Source organism: Rhinichthys klamathensis, unplaced genomic scaffold (genome assembly GCF_029890125.1).
Source record: "Rhinichthys klamathensis goyatoka isolate OS25496 unplaced genomic scaffold, OSU_Roscu_1.1 h1tg000837l_1, whole genome shotgun sequence".
Classification (NCBI taxonomy): domain Eukaryota; kingdom Metazoa; phylum Chordata; class Actinopteri; order Cypriniformes; family Leuciscidae; genus Rhinichthys; species Rhinichthys klamathensis.
This window is the reverse complement of record NW_026607215.1, coordinates 133,613-151,007: the sequence shown is the minus strand read 5'-3', so window position 1 is coordinate 151,007 and position 17,395 is coordinate 133,613. Positions and strand designations below refer to the sequence as shown.

Sequence of the window (17,395 nt, the reverse complement as noted above, 5' to 3'; positions counted from 1 at the left end):
CTACACGCAAGCATAAGCAAGTACTGCATGTGTTGTGCTTTTACCTGTGTATTCTGTTTACCTTTATTAATGGCTATTATCAAGTCACTTAAATGCATTATAAGAATACAGAAGCACAAGTTAAAGGTGATGTGTGTAACGGTTTTGACGTTGAAATGCTTTCCCCTGTCCCAGCTTAATAAGGAGACAACTATGCCATTCGTTGGCCGGTCAGTAATTCTGGCTAAACCAGGGGCATGAACAATGACTATCTGTTTGTCCAACCTATGACAGACAGTGTGATTTGTTTTGGAAAACGGTTTGAAAATGGTCTTTATTTTTGCCATTTCATTTGGTTAGAATAGTGGCGCAGAAATTACACACTTCACCTTTATGCATGTGTAGTTCAAAATGAGAGGTAAAAGCATCTTTCATATGAAGTAAACTGAAATCATCACAGCACATACTGTATTTATATATATAACACTGAAAAGAAAACTGACTGACATTAAAGCCCATAATGCTTGACTGTAGTGGCATTAATAATAATATTATTGATATATATATATATATTCATTTATTTTAACTACAGATTTAGTATATCATTGACGGTACTGTCGCAGTTTAATATCTGGCCTACTACCAAGTTTCTGTGAGAGTTAGTGAGAGCACAACCATTATGCCTTTCAGGAAGGGATGTTTAAAGCAATTTTTAATGAGTATCTATTAAGTTATTTATTAGTATGTTCATTTTAGAAATGTTATGGTTTTAATTGATGGATCTGAATTTGTATTGGTTATACTGTCTTGCTATGCACGTTTGTGGATTTACACAGCCAGCGTAATGCTAGTTCTTTGTCATGTAATTTTATGTTTTTAACCTTGGTTTTAAGAAACATAATGTGGCCGAACATCAGTGTGTGCTGAATAAGCTAGTTTCAAAGAAACTGAAGGGATGCAGCCTACCTGGTTCTTTACATACAATGTCTGCGACGCCACATCTCAACACTGAGAATGTACACTTCAATGACCGATTCACTGTTACACTGGTTAAATTATATTTTAACTTCACCGAACACTTCAGTGGCTACACTACAGTGGGTTTTCCCTACAAGTACAAAAGTGAATGATTCCCAGGCCAGTAGAAGTAAATTATTAAGATAGACTCTTTATACTGTATTGGATAAACTATGTTAGATTCTACTATTGCTTGACCACATATAGTTTTGTATTTATTTTTGAAAACAAGATATTTTTTAAATACTTTTTACTGGAAACGTGTTGCATGCTGTTTAACATCAAATAAACAATTACTGAAAATATGTGCTGCTATTGTAAATACTACACAATATTATGACTTCTGAGATGTTTTGTAAAATAATAGTGCCTTGAAATTAAGAATTCCATTTATTTCTATTCTGTATGAAAAAACAGTTCATATATGGCCCCTTCAAAAGACTATTTGTAGCTGTAATGTTATTTCAGGGGGCACAGAGATATAAGCAACAAAGTAAATGCTTAGTAAGTTACATAATGGAAAGTGAGCAGGGGTATGAGGAGGGGTTAAGTGTGCAGTTTCCTCATAGGATGTCAAAAAAAGTTCAATGAGTCACAAACACATTTGCCTCGGAACTGGAGACAATTGTTAAACACCCTCCTCTAACAGTTGAACTTAATGTGATGTTTTGAAAGAATAAACAAGAATCTCAGGACACACTTTCTGTTTTCTTTTTTCATGTCATCTGCATGCTTGTGGTTATGGGAAAAATTCATGTGATCTGCATGACAAGTGTGTGAGGATATGCAGGATGTCACTCAAAAAAATTATCACACTTAAAAAGGGGGTTTCACATCCATAGATGCCTTAGAAGAATATATATTTGTTCTCTCTTCTAAGTGTGAAAATTGTTTTAAAATATCTGAAGAACCTTTTTCCACTATAAAAGGACCTTTAGTGCAATGGAAAGATTCAATTGATGTTTAAGTTTCTTCATGGAACAATTAAGAACCTTTATTTTAAGAGTGCAATTAATAGCCTATGGTGACAAAAATATAGAAAATACATTAAATACAATTAAAGATGAATAGTCAAGTGACAAAGTAAAAGAGCTCGTATAAGGTGAAAGAGGCCAAAACATCATAAATAGACAGAGAGCATATTAAATAAACATGGCGACCCTTTTTCCTTCACACTGCGTCCTCTGTTATCGCTCTGATTTCAAGTGAGTCACATAGAGGGGACATGAGAACATATGATTGAGATAATGAAGAGTTTGTACTGAATGAACCAGCGAGCACATGTTCTGCTGAAAGGACCTCTGTATGCCAGGCAGTCACAGTGAAAGTATTTCTGGCTCCGGAGCTGCTGTGCAAACAGCATGCCCAAAATAAAACAGTGAAACATCAATAAATGAAGGCCTGAGGTACAGCATGACTAAGGCCTCGTTAAGCCATGACGGGGAAAATTTCATCCATGCTATTCAGAAGTCCTTTGTGGGCTATACAATATATATATATATATATAAAAAATTGTTTTCATGGAAAGTGAAAGTATGAGGAAAAAAAGACCAGAACAGAACATGGTGTGTCAGTCAAGTGTATTTAAAGCTATCTCAATTACTATGAGCATAGCCTGAAACAAAGCAAATGCTAATCAATCAGAGAGCTGGGTCTTGTAGCTATAAAACTGAAGTCATTGAAATAATACTGATCATATATTTGGAATAAAAACATGTACAACAGAACAATCCTATGTAGGAGGGGTCTTGTAGAATGCAGCAAATACAACAAAAATGACTATAATAATAACAATATATAGCACAATAATTTGAAAACTACATTTCTGTCAATGTTTTCCCCTCCAAACATCAGTGTCAATTCAGCATGTATTAATTAAAGTCTTGTCAAAGCAACAACTGAACACAAAAAGCTTTGTACAGTACAGCTATGTAGTTAAAGTGGGGTTAATGCAAAAGAAAGTTCATTTTGGATTCAGTGCAGAGCACAGCAACACTGTTTAGTGGAGCACACGTCACTACATCTAGTGAATTATACTGTCCAGTTCAAAATAAACAAGAAATAACAATCTTATACTGTAGAAAAGTGGTCTAGTCACATGTGCATTTCCAGTGAATCATTCCTGGGCCCCCGCAATAGCGATACAGCCATATTTCACAAAAAATCTGATCTGCTTACAATGGAGGCTTTGCTTTGCACAATCGTTTGATACTACCAGTTCCTAGTCTCCATTGTTGAAAATGATTCAGTGCTTTTTGTAAATGATCTCAAACAGATCATTATAGTATATGGCTCTAATCAGTAAAAATGTAAATCACTAAAGATTGAAGATTCATTGCAGCCCTGTCATAGTGCATCGTAGGAGAAACATCAGCCCGTGAACAGATCAGTGCACAGTAAAACCTGGTAAAAGTTAGCAGTTTCTCCCAATGTTGTTTAAAATGTCAACTAAACCCTAATTTGCCCCTATCTACAACCCCTGTAAGAGATAAGAGGAAACATTCCAGCAACACTTGGAAAAACATTCAAATAATGCTACTAATACGATAAATAGCCCTGCAGGAAAATGTAAAGATTTTGAAACATGGTGGATGGTTTCTAGTAAGTTCAAGCCGGTAGGCCGTCTTAGACCAGAATTAGACAAGTTGGTCATATCATTTTAAGGTGGTCCAGATGTTATTCGACTAGCTTAGACCAGCAAGAAACCGGCCACCATGTTCCAAAACACAGCTACCAGCTTAAGGGGAAAGTGATGATTTACTCTCATCCATTCCAAACCTGTATGACTTTCTTTCTTCTTCAGAAAACAAAAGAAGATATTATGAAAATGTGTTTATGTTTCTGTCCACACATAAGGATTTTCAAACATTGTTGTCAGCTTAAAAACTGTCCCTAAATATTTTTTTCTTATTTTAAAATGATTTATTTTAATTTCACATTTTTATAATTTAATTATTAGCTTTTCACCCACTCATGAACTCCTTGCAGTTCCCTCACAAACCCCTAGTTTGTGAAGCCTGTACGATAAAAGTCAATGGGGTACAATTCTGTTTTGGACACCTATTTTATTTTATGCATAAAAGTTTTATTTTATGGATAAAAACAGTTCTTCAAAATAAACATTCTTCACAATATCTTCATTTGTGTTCTGCAGAAGAAAGTAAGTCTACAGGTTTGGAATGACATGAGGGTGAGTAAATGAACACATATTTTGCATTTTTGTGTAAACTATTTCTTAAAGATTGATTTTCCAGCAGGAGGACAGGTTTTGAAAGAAAAGGTGTCACTTTAAACCTTAAAAATAATTCTATGTTGACTGGCACCCAATAATTTCCCTCAAGTTTTAAAGGTCTGCCAACTATAAAATGTTAATCAAGGAAATATAGAGAAACTGTACTTATGGCATCAAAAGGCCATGAGTAAACTAGCCTACTTAAGTCCTGGTCTATTTTTTTTCCACCGAAATCTGAGATGTCATTTGTCAGAAAATGTAAACTACTTTTGTAGACAAAAAGTCTGTCTCAGCATCAAGAGAGAAGGTTAAGTAATATGGCTCTGCTCCTCTCCTTCAGTCATCTGGTGAACACACCAAGTGCAGCTGGTCTGGACTGCCAACACTCCCGGTGCTGGAGCTCCCGTCACCCACATCCCGGGCCACCATACACGGTATGTTGAGATCCGTGGAGCCACCCGGGCTGGAATCACTTCTGCTGACGCACTCTTCCTCGAGCACCAAACAAAGTTCCTTCAGATCCAGATTCTCCTTCACCAGACCGTCCTGCATCCGCTCCAGGTCGGCGAGTTTCTTGAGGTATCCGCCGAGGTCCTCGCGCATCACTTTGGCCGCGTGATGGCCGAACAGTTGCCACTCACGCGCGAGCTTCTTTACTTTCAGACGGTCGTCGTCCAGAAAGCAGCATAAATCCCGAAGTTCCTGGTTCTCCTCTTGCAGCCGCTGGTTGATGACTTTGAGTTCCCTGATTTCAAGCAGATGTCCCTGCAGTTGTTTATTGACCTCCTTTATTAATCGACCGCGCTGTATGAGAGCGGACATCTTATCCGATTCTTCTTTGCGGAGTCGATTCACCAGCTCTTCCTTAGAACAAGTCAGCAAGTCTTCATCGGACATCTTTGACAGCTCCCGGTTCAATATTTCACTGTCGCTCCCCATATTGTACACAAATTCACCATCAATTGATATTACAGCGGTTAAACTATAAAATAAGTCTGACGAGGCACATGAGTTGTCTGTCACTGTAAATGAATCGCAACATTCCTCACCCAGGCACGAAGAAAACGGCCATTTCCTCTTCGGTCCGATATTTATAACCTACAATAAGGGAAAATCACAATTCTTATATGCAAACAGGCTTGTTTTTGGCCATGTTTAACGATTAAAACAACAAGCTCATCCCGATTGTATCACACGGAACAGGCCTAACGTTACCTCATTCTCCTCGGCGTTTTAAATCGTAACTGGCAGCATTAATTTCTCAGTATTTGGCTTCTGGGAAGTACTGAAGCACAATTGCGTTTGTTCCTGCTCCTCGGGATGGGATGAGAGGTCAACAGAGAGGTTTAAAATAATCCCCGTGGAGCATCTCTTCTCTTCTGTATTATCAGGGATCACAATGTCCGTCCGCATCCGTCTCTCTCTCTCTCTCTCTCCGCCCTAAAGCTTCCACTCATGCAGTGCAACCCACGGTATAACCACGTTATTATTTACTGTCTAAATAGGCAATACATCCCATCGCTAGCGTTCCTAAAACGCGTTAAAAATAAATAAAAATTTATTTAAAAATAAATAAATCAGAGTAAAAAATGTAGGACAGGCTGGTTACACTATAGTGCTGCATGCGATTGGTCGGTTTTTACCTAAAAACTATGTCGGATAATCCGAATCAACGAGGTTGAAATGTATAACGGCAGCCTGCGGGTTTACTTCGTGGTGATTCCTGAGGAATTCGCTGAGATGTTCCTTGAGATTAGTGTTTCCTTTGGCGGTGGTGGTGGTTGGAGGCAGTGATGTCTTCCCCCATCTCCTCCTCTCCTCCCCCTATTCTCTTCACCCCCTCCCCTCTTCCCTTACCGTAAACTCTGCACTGTATCCTGGCTAGTGTGTGAGTTTCCCTCTCACAGCTGTTTCCAATGTCTAAAGATTCATGATACTCCTACCAAGATATAGGCGTACTGTATTTCAAAGGCTATTAATACAAGTTTATGTTGAAATATCTCTGGATGAGGTCTTCCCGCTGCTGCGATGAGACTGCATACACACGGGACACACACAAAACTAACGGAAAGGGTGACAAAAGCTTTTTCTCTACTTTAAGCCATGGTATTTAGCCACATCCTTCCTCCCTGCTCTCCAGCACAATTGCTTGCATGAGGACATAACAATGTGGGTGTTAACCAGGGCCAGCCCGGGGGTGAGAGGGGGGTTGCTGGAGTGAGAATGGAAACAGGCCACAGTTTCGGATAAACGAGCGGGAGGGGTGAACAAAGGCATGCAAGACAATAGGGGAGAGGTGTTGAATAATAAGGACATGTCAAAAACACGCTTGCGCTCCTTTGGTGGATTCAGTTAATTAATTGCAGTTTGGGTGCAAGGAAAACATTTCGATTTTTGTTGCCTAAACTGCATGTGCAGGGGATTAAAAAGTATACTTAGCCTATTTATAGACAACTGTAATGAAATAATAAGCTGGCAATGATGGTTTGGTTATCTAGCCTACTTGGAAACATATTGAAAGCACAGAATATGTCTTTGTCAGTCTAATCTTCTTCTTGTAAACTCCTGTTTTAAAAATTTGTGTTTTACTATTTGTCTCCAAACCTGCATCCACGAAGTGTGTGCTCTTCAGTCTCCTCCACTCACCGGTTATCGTCTCCTCCCAAGCTACCTGGTAAAAGGAAATGACTTTGTTATTCACTATTATCAATCATCAATAACTCTTTATTGACTTCACTGTCCACCTGCTTCATCTGTGCGTTCCATCTGTTCAAAATACGTGTTTGTGTTTGATGATAATCCTGTCTCTGAGTCTGGTATTTCTTAAATACCAGATCAATATAAATCAGATCATGTTATCATATAAAATCATCTTATAAATGTTATTTCCCTAACCGTTTCAATGCACGATTCTAAATACATTTTAAAATGTTGAGGGATTTTGGTGAACTATGTGAACGTTTTAATTTGGTTACTTTGTTTACCACACAGATGCTTTGCATCCTATTGCCTACACTGTACTCTACACTGCCCTACAGTAATGCTAGGGCAGGATCGTTTCCCCTTATAAATGGCTCAAGGACATCATAGACCAGAATTGTGATGTCAGTAACTTTTTCTTGGTTATACCTGATATTAAAGCTTGTGTTATTAAGGCTACCACTATCACCATGGATTCTTTTTTTTAAACCACGCATTCCATTTTAACAATCAATTTGTAGGATATTAAGAGTCCTTTTAATATGATCTATTCAATGAAGCAAAATCTTTTTACTCCTCCTGACATCTATATTTTTTAACTTCAAAGTTTCAGTATTTCTATTCAAACCATAGTAATGTCACAAATAGCACTATTTGACTATAAGACATGTTCAGTTGATGGGGGCTCATATTTTAATAGTATAATACGTATAATAATATACAGTTTTTTTTGTTTGTTTTTTACAAATCTACTCTGTTTATTTTGTTTTCATTTCAATATACCTGAAATATAATGAAGTTGTTTTGTTTTTCATTGTTTTTGTATAATTCTGTTTTTTTAAAATGTATATATATATTTGTATGTAATTCATTGACAATGTTCTTATGTTATTGAGCATTAATATATATATATATATATATATATATATATATATATATATACAGTGGTTAAAGTGGGATTTGGCAGGTGGGGGAACATTCAAATTTTGTGTGGTGCAACAGGGAAAAATGGCTCACCGTGGGACAACATATTGAGTATCGTGGTATAGCAATACTTTTTGGTATAAGTATCACCCACAGCCCCACCCACAGACATGTGCATTAAAATGTGAGGTATTTAGGGGGGTTCGGGTCGGGGTGCATGCTCCCCCGATAAAATTTTTGATTTCTCTGACCTACAAATGTGCAATTTAAGACTTTTGAAGGCCCCAAAAATGGATAATAAATAGCTTTAAAACCATGTCATTGAGCATTCGATTATTTTGTCAATACCTCTCTCCTCATCTACACCTTTCTTTTTCTCTGTCTCCTTATCCTGGCCTATTCTTCCCCTCCTATATCACCCACAGCCCCACCCACAGACATGTGCATTAAAATGTGAGGTATTTAGGGGGGTTCGGGTCGGGGTGCATGCTCCCCCGATAAAATTTTTGATTTCTCTGACCTACAAATGTGCAATTTAAGACTTTTGAAGGCCCCAAAAATGGATAATAAATAGCTTTAAAACCATGTCATTGAGCATTCGATTATTTTGTCAATACCTCTCTCCTCATCTACACCTTTCTTTTTCTCTGTCTCCTTATCCTGGCCTATTCTTCCCCTCCTAAAGCTGAACTTTGACTGATAGTCTTTTCATTTTCGTCTGTGTCAGTGAAGAAAGTAAACATAGGCTTAACTGATATTTATATGTTTTATGAATCATTTTCTTAAACAAGTTAATTTACTCAAGGCTACCTACCAGGTCAGTATTGCCAATAGGAACCTTCTACAAGCTTTGGAATTTGAAAAGTAATTTTAAAACTAATCCTGCTATTGATATCGCTGTAAGACCCTATAGAACAGTGGCTAGGGAAAACAATTGTCAGGCGAAATATCGAACCAAAAACTAACTTTACTGCGCTCAACCACCGTGAGTGCATTTCACGCATTTGTATTGTAATCGCTTGTGAGACCCGAACACTAACTACCCGAAACTACAGTCACGTGAATGTGACGTAAAATGAATGTGGCGCACACCAGGAAGTAATCATAACGGTGTGCTGTTGCTATGGATGAAGTGTAGTCGCTCGATTTGACAGTCTGTGTTTGGTAAACATAACTATGATGGTTACCAATGCATAATCGACTCGTGATAATTATTTCTACGTACGCATCCGATAAGTTTTCGAGCGAATAAATGTTGAAAGGAGCTAGACATTCAAAAACAAAAGCCAATGTTGTGACATCTGAATGTGATTAAAAACCAGCCGTCGCGATAATACGCTTGTGTCTTTGGTAAGTCCACTTAGGATATTTGGAAAATAAGTCATGTAGCATGTCTGAGATGTGTGGTGTGTTAAATTGTGTTAGGGATTAGTTAGATGGTTAATGATTAGTTAACGGCCGTAGCTTTAGTTAGCCTACTGTAGCTAAGTCTGGTTCTTGACTTGCAAAAAGTGCCAAAGAGTGAGACTATTTAATACCAGATTATCCTTGCAACTCAAAGTCACTGGACGTTAAAACTAAAGCATCTGTTTGGTAATAACTTACCATGACCATGCGCCTCTGTACAGCTTAATACATTGCCGATGTCAAGATGTCTGTGGAGCTGGATGTATTTGTTGGAAACACCACCATTATGGACAAAGAGGTGTATCAACTGTGGTTGAATGGATATACAGGTGAAGTATAGTGCATGAGACTATGAACTACTGTAATACCTGCTTAGAAATGTATGTTATATTTATAACAATGTGGTTGCCTTCATAGTGAATGATGCAGTGACGGTGCGGATAGAAGGAGGTGTAATGGAGGAGTGTGAGGTGAGTGCAGAAGTGCTGCTCAGTGACACCATGGACCAGTACAGAACTTTCCAGATGTGCGAGAGACTTTTACACCACCCAGCTAAACTAGCCAATCAGCTTCTGTTTCAGATACCGCCAGACAGACAAGCCATGCTCATTGAACGGTATGCGCTGATTTGTGTCTTGCCAATTGAAATAGTTTATTTGAATAGTTTTGTATTATTGAGTTTAAACTACATTTATTCATATTTTCTTCTAGGTATTATGCTTTTGATGATTTGTTTGTCCGAGAGGTCCTGGGGAAAAAACTCTCCAAAGGAACAAAAAAAGACCTTGATGATGTTAGCACAAAGACAGGTATTACACTGAAGAGCTGCAGAAGACAGGTGGGCTGAACTACTCTATTTGAAACTATATATTTCTCATTGATATGATAACTAAGATTTATGCTTGGATGCTTTTCCAAGATCCTTTTGGGAATTTAATGATTATATCTATCTCCTCAAATATAGTTTGACAACTTCAAGCGAGTGTTCAAAGTGGTGGAAGAACTCAAGGGCCCCCTTGTGGAAAACATACGGCAGCACTTTCTGTTACCTGATCAATTAGCGAGGTGAGAAAGAAATGAACATTTGCTTAAATTACTCTGTTTAGATCTATTCCTTCAAGATTCGGTAACACATTACAATAAGGTTTCATTCGTTAAAATTAGTTAATGCATTAACTAACATGAACTAACAATGAGCAATATATTCTTAGAGCATTGATTAACCTTTGTTAATGTTAGTGTTCGTAAATAATGTTAACAGATACACTTGATCTTAAAAAATTATTGGTAAATGTTGAGTGATATATTCATCCCATGAACAATTGCTTCAGTGCTGATTTGGTGCTTTTTCACCTTCTCTTGCTAAACGATCTTGCCAATTCCTCCTCCAGAGACTATGCTGCAATAGTGTTCTTTGCCAATAATCGTTTTGAGACGGGGAAGAAAAAGTTGCTGTATCTAACCTTCCAGGACTTTGCCTTCTGTGCTGGGCAGCTCATCAACAACTGGACTCTAGGAGCTGTTGGTAAGACCAGTTACACAGCTCTTACACAGCCAACTCCAATACTTGAAATTGGTCAATCGTGGCAATCAGTGGTCAAATATTCTTGTATAATGGCTACTAAAGTAAATGGCTGACTGTTATCCTAGGCAGCCGATTTCCTACACAGGTGTGCTAGATTATGTCTTTTGTACCACTCAAGTTATTTTTAAAGCATTGTATTATCACATGATGAAATACTTTTAAAACACTATTTATAATATTTCTTTATTATTATAATAATATATAAAATGCATAATAGTCATAATTATATCATATTAATAATAATTATATAACAGGTCTCAATGCTAAGGATTGTTTCTACTGGCCTGGTCGGGTCAGTGGTTAATTTTTACTTGTCCTTCCAAAATTTTCATTGGCCCTGCCACAAAATAAATGAATGAATTAATAAGTTAGTTTTTGTTTTCAATCCATGTAACTTTGTATTCTACTAAATAAGCTTATTATGAAACCAAAATAGTGAAATTTCATTTCCAATTTCGATACCACTGCAAAAACCACTAGTATAACTAATATAAAGTTCAAACATTTTGAACGTCCCTTTGTAGTCAATAATTTTATCCCTTAAAACTAATCTTTTATCACCAAAATGACATATTTTAACTTTTTTTTTTTTTTTTTTGGTTATAATGTAGTTTGTGACGTCAGAAATGGCAGCGATTTCAAACCGTGTTTTTGAGGCTGTCTTTGGTTCACTGCAGTTTCAAAGAGAAAATACTCAGCAATGGTGTTGACTTATAAATTTGCACATGGTTTGTCTTAAAGCATATTAAAAACACATCATAGACATATAAACAACGTTAAAAGCTTGATTTTCACCACAGGGGGACTTTAAAGAAAAGTGAACAGTCAGTAATACAATAAGAACAAATAAACAAATTATAGGCACAAATAAACCATAGAACAGACACAAATGAAATAAACAGTGCTTTAAGTTTTTCAAGTAGGTCTAACAGAAGGACTCTGGTACAGAAATTGAATAATCAAATGAAAACAACACTGCATAGTTTTCACTGTATGAATTGAATATAGATTAATCTATGTTAAAGCTACAAAAGTTATTCAGTCAAGAGCAGTGAGTGATTTTCTTTTTGTCTTTTGTTGTTTGATTAACATTAATGACTTTGACGGCAGCAGGTTGATTAGGCTGCTGTCACTTTAATAATAATAATGATACACATCCGATTTCTTTCTCAACTGTTTATGTTCACTTACGAGGACACTGAGTTCTCTTTTACATCTTGCGCTTGAGTGGTTTAAAATCACTTGAAAGTTTAAATTGACAAGACTTAAAAACACTTGATAATCTTTTGTGACAACGCAGCACTGGCCTGAACGATCCATTGACAATTCCATCAAGTGTCCTGAGCCGCGCTGGTCAGTGTTGTAAAATAAACCCCATCAGGGTGGTACTAAACCCCTCCCTGTCACGTCAGGGTTCTGATCACCCTGTCATTTTTTTTTTTTTTTGCGATAAAGCCTGGCTGATTGCACATTTTTCCTTGCATAAATGTCCTAATGTTTAATTTGACATCTGTATGTTCTTGAGCATCTAGTCTGAGGTTATTAATGGACATCTTCAGTCTGACCACTTGTGTGTAGTTTAGAAATACACATAGATGAAATTATCTCCTTTTTTGTCTTTGTCTGTACTTTCAAAATCCACCATTTCTCTCCATTAGATAACATGATGGAGGACATGGATGTAGATCTGGATAAGGAATTCCTTCAAGACCTCAAAGACCTTAAAATTCTAATCACAGACAAGGATCTCTTAGACCAACACAAAAGGTGTGTGTTCAGCACTGTGTGATTGAGTGATTTGGTGATTAGAATAGAGTCTGAGGAGGGCTGTTGTAAATGTCCAAATGTTGCATGGTTACTCCCTCTGTCTCAACCATCTGAATAATGAAACCTCTCATCCACTCAGTTTAGTGTGCACTGCTCTGCGGGGTAAAACTAATGTCTTCAACGAGATGGAAGCCAATTTTAAGGTAAGAGAGTTGGTCATGTGTTGTCTTGTGAAATAAATGCTTTACTACATTCAAAATGTCTTCTGCTGTAGAATCTCTCAAGAGGCCTTGTGAATATCGCTGCCAAATTAATCAACGCAAAAGATGTCCGCGATTTCTTCATTGACCTTGTTGAAAAGGTACTTTTTAAAATTTAATAAAAGGATCTATCAGGTCTGAAGCACTCACATTTTTCACAAAGCATTTATTCTTTGTTCTCTTCAGTTTATTGAACCTTGCCGATCAGACAAATGGACATCAGTAGATGTGAACCTCTACCTTACTCATTATACTAACTCGGCACATATCCTTGACACCTTTAAGTAAGTGTCACTATGGCTGTTGTATATTTTCTTTTTCGTATTTTTCTGGACGATTGCTTTTGCAACCAGTGGGGGTCACTGTATCATATGCACATTACTTTATCTGTAGTCACCTTTGTTTCCTGTCCAGTCATTTATGTGGTTTAACCACTGTGGAATGTGTTTATTATTCAAACCAAATCACAACACCTCAAATCACTTGGAAAATATGTATTTATCCTGACCTACACTACCGTTCAAATGTTTTTTTATGCTCACCAAGGCTGCAGTTATTTGATCAAAAACAGTAATATTGTGAAATATTATTACAATTTAAAATAAGTTTTCTTATGTTCCTTATATAACTGTTTTCATATATTAAAATATATCTTTTTCTTGTGATGGCAAAGCTGAATTTTCAGCATCATTACTCCAGTCTTCAGTGACGCATGATCTGTTAGAAATCATTGTAATATGATGATTTGCTGCTCAAGAAACATTTCTTATTATTATCAATGTTGAAAACAGTTTTGCTGCTTAATTTTTTATAGAAACTGATTTTTTTTTAGGATACTTAGATGAATAGAAACTTCAAAAGAAGAGTATTTATTTGAAACAGATTTGATTTGTTACATTTTCTTGTAACACTGTAAAAGTCTACTTTTGATAATTGTAATGCATCCTTGCTCAAAAAAAGTTTTGATTTTATTAAAAACAAAACAAATAATTCATACTGACCCCAAACTTTTGATTGGTAGTATATGAAGAGTGAACATCAAAGCAAACATTTTGAATGTATTAACAAAACAAGCTCTTAAAAATGTATGTTGTGACACATTTTTAAATCTCTCTCCGATTTCTTTCTCAGGCATCATTCTGTCTGGACCAGGTACATGGGAGTTATCAAAAGTTGCATCCTTAAAATGTACCATGAGTAAAGAATCTTAATTGACACCTTTTCTCTCTCTTCATGATAACTCATCTGCATGCAGTCTAGCATCTTATGAATTTATGGCCTGATGTTTAATATCTCCTGTCTATCATCTTTCTTTAATCTTTTCTCAAATATGCCCCACCCCCCACCCCTACCATCTGTCCATGTCTTCACCTCCCTCTCCCTCTATCCCTGTTTCATTCTTTTACCCCTTGGCCTCCAGAAATGTATGACTTGTAAATAAAAACAGCATGATTTCCACAGACACTGTCTGCATTGTGTTTTCATTAACTCTGCTTTGTGGGTTTCCCTTTTAGCAAAGCCACTGAAAAAATTGGTGTATTTAGTAATGATGGATGGAACAAAATTGTACCCTGATCATACTTGATTTGACTGACATAATTTGGGGATCCTAATGATAATTAACATGCAAACAGTCCAAAGGATGTTGTGGCTTGAGCCCTTATGGTCCTTAAACTCCTGACCCCTCTGGCTTGACCAGAATAAGTGGGCGCATGGCGCACTGATGGGTGTGAGGTCTGTGTGTGGGCCCATTGGGGGCTGGGAAAGCAGTAGGGGGCCACAATTTGTCAGGTCTTGGTGGCACAGTGTACATGTGTGTTTTTACAATAATGGTATGTGATGGCAGCTGTCAGCCCTACCACATTACTCTAGAAGTTTTTTTGGTACAAAAGTAATGGCAAACAGATTTGTTTGCCCTTTTGTCATTTGCAGAGCAAAACAATGTTTATTTCTTTGTATAATTTGATAAAGCTTGAATGTAATGCCTCCAACATCAACTGATTTTGTGACTTGACAACTGAGTTTGGTAAATGTATAATCATTTCTTTAATTACATGTATGTAAAGCCTCAACTAAACCAAATCATGTAATTCTACATGCTTATATAAATACAAATATACTGTACATCTACTAACATACTATTTGTAATATTTCTACCAAATTAAGTATACTTTTCTGAATCCAGCCATATTTATTCTTATCGAAATGGGAATTATTAGTATTAGTGGGCAGGACATTCTCATTCTAGACTGTAAAAAAAAACTGTTGAGAATAGGCACCAATGTATTTATATATATTTTTTGTTTTCTTAGTGATTCTTTATTTTGCCCATTTGTAATTTGTTTATTAAAATGCCTCATTCTGCCAATACATTTGTGAAAGCAACTACAGGTTTATGTATTCACCTTATAAACCAAAGATATCGAAGTTTTAAAAGGTTGTATAAAGACCTCAACACTTGACACATAAACCTAAAGAACGGTGACAATAAATGTAAAAAGAGGAGCTCTTAACATCAAAACACAATTCATAATGACAAACCAACTAAATAATTTAAGTCGGCAAACAGCAAATCAATAATCGTTTAACAGCAGCAGCAACATTTCAAAGAAAAACATTACAATTCTTAGTTCAGACATGTGTTTGAATACATTTGGGGGGATTCTGTTTATGTAGTTATAACTTGGATTTCTTTGGTATTTGTTACTCTTTTTTTTTAGTGAGCATTTGATTAGACAAAAAATTGTGTAGTGTAGGATGAGTCATCAATATTTGTGTTGGTTTTCCCAGAAGAGAAAGGATGTTGAAGAGTGTATTTACATAGACCTAGTCTTCAAGCCACAATCTCAATTTTTTTAAATCATGCTATGTTGTTTGAGTTTGTGAAGTAAAAGTAAAAGTCTTTCCATTGCCTCTCATTTCTAGTAATATCAGCCTGCGAGCACCTCCAGTTTCAATATTTAGACTGCAAAAAAACGAACCAACTTTTCCAAGTAAGACGTGCGTCCTATCCTCCCTTCTTTCACTCTACCCTTGCCTCTGTCTCTCTCTCTTTCTAGTTTGCTCTCCAATTTTTGTCTACATTCCACTAGCTTCTCCCAAGCTATAAATATCCAGCCGAATGAAAGGAATAGAGAGAGCGAGAGACCTAAAAAGATGGGAGAGATGAAGGGTGACTTGAGGTGGAGGGGAAAAGAGAGAAACAAAGTTGTAGGCTGTGGGGGGCGAGTTTAAATGAAACCAGGTGGGGTCTTTGCCTTCGTGTGTGTGTGTGTGCGCGCGGGGGCTGGTTATGTGTGTATGGAGGGGGGTTGGCTGCATGTGTGTGTGAATCTGTATGCTGTTTTTTCTATCGTTGAGCTGGACACATTTGGAATTTTGGAATTTGGGCCGCAGACCAGGAATTTTCATCCTGGGGGGTCAGACGAGGAGGGGACAGGGGGCGGAGGATGGCAGTGCAGGGGGGCTGTATGGGGGTCGGAATGGGCTGTCCCTCTCTCCTCTCTTCCGTCTTTCCCTCCCTTGCATACATTCACAGTCCAGCTGTCCGTCTCCACACTCACTCTATCAGGCTGAGGAGTGAGGATAGAAGAGAAGACGTGCCACCACTGCACAGAGACAAGCAAGAGAGGGATTCACAAAAGAAGATAAACCACTGAATTCAAGAACATAGCAGAAAGAAAGAAAGAAAGAAAGAAAGAAAAAAAGAAAGCCCGGCCTGTGAGTAAGTATAGCATGTTTACGAAAGAAAATCTAATATTGCACTGTAATATAATGTCATCTTGTACTCCAAATAGCTGTTGTTTGCATGGGGTCTTTGGGCATTGTGGATCTGCTCATCTAAAAGCAGAAATGTCAGGCTGAATTGAAGTTATGCCACAGACAGTGGGGCACAGGGAGAAAGCGATTAAGGGAAGACTAAAGAAAGTTTCAACTAGCCGGGTTGCTCCAGGCTGTTTGAAGGGCTGCACACGTCACGCTAACTCTCCACGACTACAGACACCACACTGCGCTCTATAGAACGAACAATCAATCACATTATTCAGCAAATTCCTCATCTCCTACCATATTGTATCATCTCATATCTTCCAACTTTCCATGCTCATACATAGTGTTGTATTTTCCTCAGCATTTATTACTCAACCATCATGATGGTTTTACACATCTCTACATGTCTGAAGTGTTGCAAAACTTTCCAATCTCTTTTCCAAGCACTGTTTCACAACCAGACTAATGCCATTGACTGTATGTTGTTACTTGAGCTCTGTGAACGTAAAATGGGGGACGTTGTTTAGATAATGTTTCTATTTTTAAAGACAAAAAGCTGATTCATACTAACTCCCGTCTGTTTATATGAGCTGGTTTGATGTGAAAGACGCAGCAGAATGGGACTATTACGCACAGACTCTCAAAGGTTTCTGAGGATACACAAAGGTTGGGGAATTTGTGGTAACACTTGTGTTTATCTGAAAGTGTTCTAAACTTCTCTGGAAGCACAGGTGTTGTTATAAGAATGAAGGCTCA

General features: G+C 37.3%; 2 protein-coding genes across 2 annotated transcripts; one reads left to right on the top strand and one right to left on the bottom strand.

The window, feature by feature from the left end:
• Positions 1-4,083: 4,083 nt before the first annotated feature.
• On the bottom strand, positions 4,084-5,759 carry ccdc85b (coiled-coil domain containing 85B). Its single transcript, XM_056243748.1, has 2 exons — positions 5,444-5,759; positions 4,084-5,326 (listed from the first exon to the last, which is right to left on the bottom strand). The coding sequence occupies exon 2, from the start codon at positions 5,165-5,167 to the stop codon at positions 4,565-4,567; it is 603 nt and encodes a 200-aa protein (XP_056099723.1). The 5' UTR covers positions 5,168-5,326; positions 5,444-5,759; the 3' UTR covers positions 4,084-4,564.
• A 3,699-nt stretch (positions 5,760-9,458) lies between these two features.
• On the top strand, positions 9,459-14,333 carry fibpa (fibroblast growth factor (acidic) intracellular binding protein a). The gene is made up of 10 exons (XM_056243749.1): positions 9,459-9,588; positions 9,677-9,875; positions 9,971-10,097; positions 10,224-10,324; positions 10,651-10,784; positions 12,503-12,611; positions 12,751-12,814; positions 12,886-12,972; positions 13,058-13,155; positions 14,003-14,333. Exons 1-10 carry the CDS (start codon positions 9,504-9,506, stop codon positions 14,070-14,072), a joined length of 1,074 nt encoding a protein of 357 aa, XP_056099724.1. The 5' UTR covers positions 9,459-9,503; the 3' UTR covers positions 14,073-14,333.
• The last annotated feature ends 3,062 nt before the right edge of the window (positions 14,334-17,395 follow it).

Coding starts and splice junctions, on each gene's coding strand:
- ccdc85b (XM_056243748.1), bottom strand. CDS start 5,167: ATGGGGAGCGACAGTGAAATATTGAACCGGGAGCTGTCAAAGATGTCC.
- fibpa (XM_056243749.1), top strand. CDS start 9,504: ATGTCTGTGGAGCTGGATGTATTTGTTGGAAACACCACCATTATGGAC. Junction 9,589..9,676: donor GTGGTTGAATGGATATACAG/GTGAAGTATAGT, acceptor TTGCCTTCATAG/TGAATGATGCAGTGACGGTG. Junction 10,325..10,650: donor TTACCTGATCAATTAGCGAG/GTGAGAAAGAAA, acceptor TTCCTCCTCCAG/AGACTATGCTGCAATAGTGT.